This window comes from Lactuca sativa, chromosome 8 (genome assembly GCF_002870075.4).
Source record: "Lactuca sativa cultivar Salinas chromosome 8, Lsat_Salinas_v11, whole genome shotgun sequence".
Lineage (NCBI taxonomy): Eukaryota > Viridiplantae > Streptophyta > Magnoliopsida > Asterales > Asteraceae > Lactuca > Lactuca sativa.
Window position 1 is genome coordinate 149,662,339 of NC_056630.2, and position 4,959 is coordinate 149,667,297.

At 34.2% G+C, this 4,959-nt stretch overlaps 1 protein-coding gene across 1 annotated transcript; it reads left to right on the forward strand.

The window, feature by feature from the left end:
- The first annotated feature begins 576 nt into the window (after positions 1-576).
- On the forward strand, positions 577-3,634 carry LOC111907077 (auxin-responsive protein IAA27). The gene is made up of 5 exons (XM_023902867.3): positions 577-1,131; positions 1,664-1,893; positions 2,657-2,798; positions 3,088-3,149; positions 3,321-3,634. Exons 1-5 carry the CDS (start codon positions 707-709, stop codon positions 3,356-3,358), a joined length of 897 nt encoding a protein of 298 aa, XP_023758635.1. The 5' UTR covers positions 577-706; the 3' UTR covers positions 3,359-3,634.
- The last annotated feature ends 1,325 nt before the right edge of the window (positions 3,635-4,959 follow it).

Genomic DNA, 4,959 nt, shown 5'->3' on the forward strand with positions numbered 1-4,959 from the left:
CTAATGCAAATTATCTCTAGCTATACTTAAACTTGGTATCAAATCTGTTACATCTTAATCACAAATCACACATTCCTACTTTTAATACTAATTTTTTTGTTTACTTTGGAATCTTATAACTATGATAATTAAAATATCTAATGATTGATTATAATCATTATATACTTGATTTTTTCTAGTATGGTGAAATTTTTAAAGTACTTGGTTGTTTAATATGCATTTTATTGGATCCAATAAATGGTTGAGTTTAGGTCACACATTTACTCTGAAATAATAGACCTTAAATTTGATCAATCAACAACTAAAATCTCTTAAATTTGAACATATGTCAAAGATCCCATAACATCAAATTTGTGGGTTTTCTCTAGATTCGTCCATGTTTCTTAATACAATCAACAATCTTTAACCATTGTCGATGCCATTTTCTGAAGTGGGATTAAACAAAATCAGATAAAGGTACAATCTTTAATGCACAATATACAAAACCCAAAAGGGTCATCATGACAAATTTAACAAAGCATTCGCCAGTGACCTTTTCCAAATAAATGTTCCCTGTTCCACCATTCTTTGTAACAGTATATAGGAATATTAAGAGGGGGCTACAGAGAGATGCCAAAGTAAGCTTTCTTTTTCGCCATCAAAAAACCCCACATGAACGCACAGTTTATTTTCAATTTCATGTAAGCAAATTAAAGCTTCAATTTTCATGTCTATGTCCATTGAAGAACATGATTACATAGGGTTGTCAGAGGCAAATATGGAGAAAAAAGCCTGTGATATAACCGAAAATAAAGATTTGAATTTAAAAGCCACTGAATTGAGGCTTGGGTTGCCTGGTTCGGAGTCGCCGGAAAGAGAGGCTGTTAACGGTGGTCCAATCAAGAATTTGGTCGCCGGAGCTAAAAGGGGTTTCTCTGATACCATTAATGGTGGTTCTGGGAAATGGGTTTTCGCTGGTAAGGGTGGATCTGAAGTTGATTTGGTTAAAAATGGCGGATTGTTTTCTTGTATGAAAGCTGAAAACAAGAACTCCGGTTGTGTAAAAGAGACAGCTGTTTTGGCTTCTCCGAAGCCTGTTTTACTTGAAAACAAGTCTCAAGTTTCTGTAAATGCAAATGTTCCTGCTCCAAAGTAAGGATTTTTACGTATGAATTTCAATTTTAAGTAACTTTCGAACTCAAATTTGATATCAAAATTGTTTGCGTTAAACCAGTTTAGAAATTGAGATACTATTGGAGTTGGAAAGTTGTTTGATTGACTTTCAAAGTCAGCTCTTTCAAGAATCATGGAATCTAATCATGCAATCTTTTTTCCTTTTAATTTACCATGTAATTTGTTATGAATTTTGCATGGTTTCTTGAACGAGATTTTTGATCCATGATTTCTAGAAAGTCCACTTACTAGTTTGTGGAATTCAAAATTAACCCTTACAATTCTCATTTTGCAACTCCAAAATGTTTTAATTTCATATAAAATATGTGATCGATCAAATTTCATTTGTAGTTTCATGCAAAAGAAAATTACTCTCATGGATAATCGAAGTTAAGAGGAAACTCATTTAACAATTTGACGTCAAAAAGTCAAACATACCAATTTTGCATGCTTTTTCTTTCTAATTAAATCTTTATTTACTTTTTCGTGGATTTATATATGTATAATTCAGGCAACAAGTTGTAGGATGGCCTCCAATTCGATCCTTTCGTAAGAACACCATGGCTGTTAGCCAAACAAAGAATCAAGAAGATAAGGATCCAAAAATGGGTTCGGGTTGTCTTTATGTGAAGGTGAGCATGGATGGAGCTCCATATTTGAGGAAAGTGGATCTCCAGATGTACTCTAGCTACTTGGATCTTTCTTCGGCTCTTGAAAAAATGTTTAGCTGCTTTACAATTGGTAATCTCATTTGATTTTTTGATACATCTTTTATGCCTTTTATGTTATCTAAAATAAATTTGAAGGACGACTTTTGGCATATATGCTAATCCATGTCGGCCAAATATGAAAAATATTGTCATATATAAAGTAAAGTTGATGATGCTTGTGAGTTGTGACCTTAGTGGACTTAAAGAGAGTAAGTGCGAAGGGACTTTGTCTTTGTGATTAGGATTGGGTAAAATAGTAAAAGATAGAGAGAAATATCGATAAGTTGGTTTTAGGGTGGTATAGGAGTTGAGTCTCAGCAACCTTAATGCGTATACACATAATTAGGATTCCTAATTATAGGAAGAATAACTTTTTTTCGATAGAAACATGGACATTTGTACGTGTAGGAGTGAAGTGGTAGTTTTTCTTGACAAATATGTTTACATTTTATATGTAAGTTTACTTTCGGTGTATTTGGGCCACGTGGGCCATATATTGTTAAAGAAAAAACAACATAGTAGTATATGGATAATTATGTGGGTATGGGGCTATGGGCTGGCTCTCTCTTGGGCTTATCATTGAAGTAACGTCTTTTCTTTGCACTTTGATGATTTATGATTTGGATCTTAGATATTAATTCTATAATATGTTATGTATCATACTTTATGTTTAGTCCTTTCTTAAATCCTGAGAATCACTCCGTATAAAAATGTGAAACACTATCTTTTAATATATTTTGACATATATGCATGTGTTTAAAGCATAATGAATTCGATTATGATCAAATTTTCAGGTCAATATGGTAGCCATGGAGCTCACACAAGAGACGGATTAAGTGAGAGTCGACTAATGGACTTACTTCATGGTTCTGAGTATGTATTGACCTATGAAGATAAAGATGGCGATTGGATGCTCGTAGGTGATGTTCCATGGGAGTAAGTTCCAATTCCCTTAACACAGTTGGTTTCAAATGGTATGGTCAAGGGTTCGAGTGTAAGTAGGCATAAGTGTCAAAGTTCTAATTCCGATATGAATTTGGCTCCTTGTGGTCAACGAGTCCTTATCGTAGCAACTTGTGGTCCAAAGTGTACCTAATTTACCTCTCATACATGCTCCCGATGCGGGGCAGTGTGGTCAGCTCAAGAAGAATAACCCTTTTGCAAATACATTAATAAATTATCTGATACTAGTGTCGCAAACCCTAATGAATTTACATTGATGCAGTATGTTCATTGGCTCTTGTAAGAGGATGAGGATCATGAAAAGTTCAGATGCAATTGGCTTAGGTAAAATCTTGATATGATTCTTGATTTTTCATCTAAAAATCAAGAAACCTAAAATCTTGATTATTCAACTAAAAAGCAAGAACCCCGCAAATCAATGGTGGCTCCGATATGATTTTTGTCAAGATTTGACCAAAAAAAATTAATTGTATTGTCTGATGTCTTGTTTTGCAGCCCCTCGAGCCATGGAGAAGTGCCGAAACCGAACTTAGAAGAATAACAACCAAAAATATGTTTGTGTAAAGATCAATTCTCTTGGAAGAATTCCAATGGGGTCTTGCTCTAGAAAGGCTGGAAACAAAGCTTTAATTTGGATTCTAAAGTCTTCAAATTGTATAATATTAATACTTGTGTTAAGTGCAACTAGAAGAGTGATGCCATTTAGGCACAAGACATGTATTACATCTATGACTTCTACAAATACTTGTTATGTTTCTTAATTTTAATATATGTTGAAAAGGGTAAGACTCGAATACGTATTTATGATATTTGTATCCAGAACATGAAGATTTTAGGTTAGCTGAAGTAAAGTTGATATAGGAGGGTTGAACATTGTAAAAGTTTGGGGTAGAGGTACAAGAAGTGGAAGTACAAGTGTACGTAACAAGTGGAAGTACAAGTGTACGGACGTTGCGAGTATGATGTTGAAGTACAAGGGCTTGGGGGAAATGTTTTGGGTGTTGTCATGGCAGTTGAAGTTAGTTAGAATTGTAAAATAAGGTGCTGTAAAGTAAAGATATGAAAATGTAATATATATTATTTAATAAGTTGAACTACACATATTATATTAATGATCTTAACTTAATTGATGTGGATATATAAAAATAATGTACGGTTATTTTGGGTCTTACAATAAAGTTTAGGTTCTAAGTAGGGCTGTTAATCGGGTCAACCCGATCGGGTTTCGGGTTAAACGGGTCGGGTTAGTTGGGTTTTCACAAAAACTAATTTAACCCGGTACCCGACCCTATTAAGGTATGGGTTGGTCGGGTTCGGGTTAATCGGGTTTCGGGTTAATAGGGTCGGGTTAGTCGGGTTAATACACTAAACACTTAATTTAAACATAATATATATGATTTTTTCAAGAGTGCAATCTGATATAAATCCAAACCATTTTTTTACTCTTTTCTTAACATCAAGAATGCATACAAATTGAAACAAATTAAAAATAAAAGATCATGGACCTCATGGTTATTACAACATACGAGAAAACATGCATACCACAATAGCTAAAACAATTCTTCCATTATAAATATTAAATAGATGAACTTTCAATCTCTAGTTAGCGATCAACACCATGTAGTTTATTCATGTTTATAGTTAGTTTAAAGTAGAAATAACTATCAAAATAAAATCTTTACTTTCTCAGCCGCTCTAGTAATTTTGAGATGCGGAGGTTTTATATCTTTTTGGACATCAACTTCACAAATGGGAGTTACTTGACCCTCGTATGCTTCTAGAGTCACAAAAATTTACATTTTCAAAGGATTTGTAGTCTTTTTGTATAGTTCAAGTAAAGAGCAGTGAAATATGTAAAGGTTGTGAATTCCTAACCGGGTTATTCGGGTTGACCCGAAACCCGATTTTTTTGTAAAAATCCTAATCGGGTTAACCCGACAAACCCGATTTGTAGTTAGGGTCGGGTTTAGGATTTTTACAAAAAAATCGGGTTTCGGGTCAACCCGAATAACCCGATTTGGAATTCTAACCCTATTGAACCCGACCCTAATTACCTTATTCGGGTTAGGGTCGGGTCGGGTTAATCGGGTTCGGGTTTTTTTGACATCCCTAGTTCTAAGTGTGAAAATTTACA

Bases quoted from the DNA above. Each gene is read 5' to 3' on its own strand.
- LOC111907077 (XM_023902867.3), top strand. From the start codon at position 707: ATGTCTATGTCCATTGAAGAACATGATTACATAGGGTTGTCAGAGGCA. The intron at 1,894-2,656 runs GTAATCTCATTT...TCAAATTTTCAG, and splicing joins GTTTAGCTGCTTTACAATTG to GTCAATATGGTAGCCATGGA. The intron at 3,150-3,320 runs GTAAAATCTTGA...CTTGTTTTGCAG, and splicing joins TTCAGATGCAATTGGCTTAG to CCCCTCGAGCCATGGAGAAG.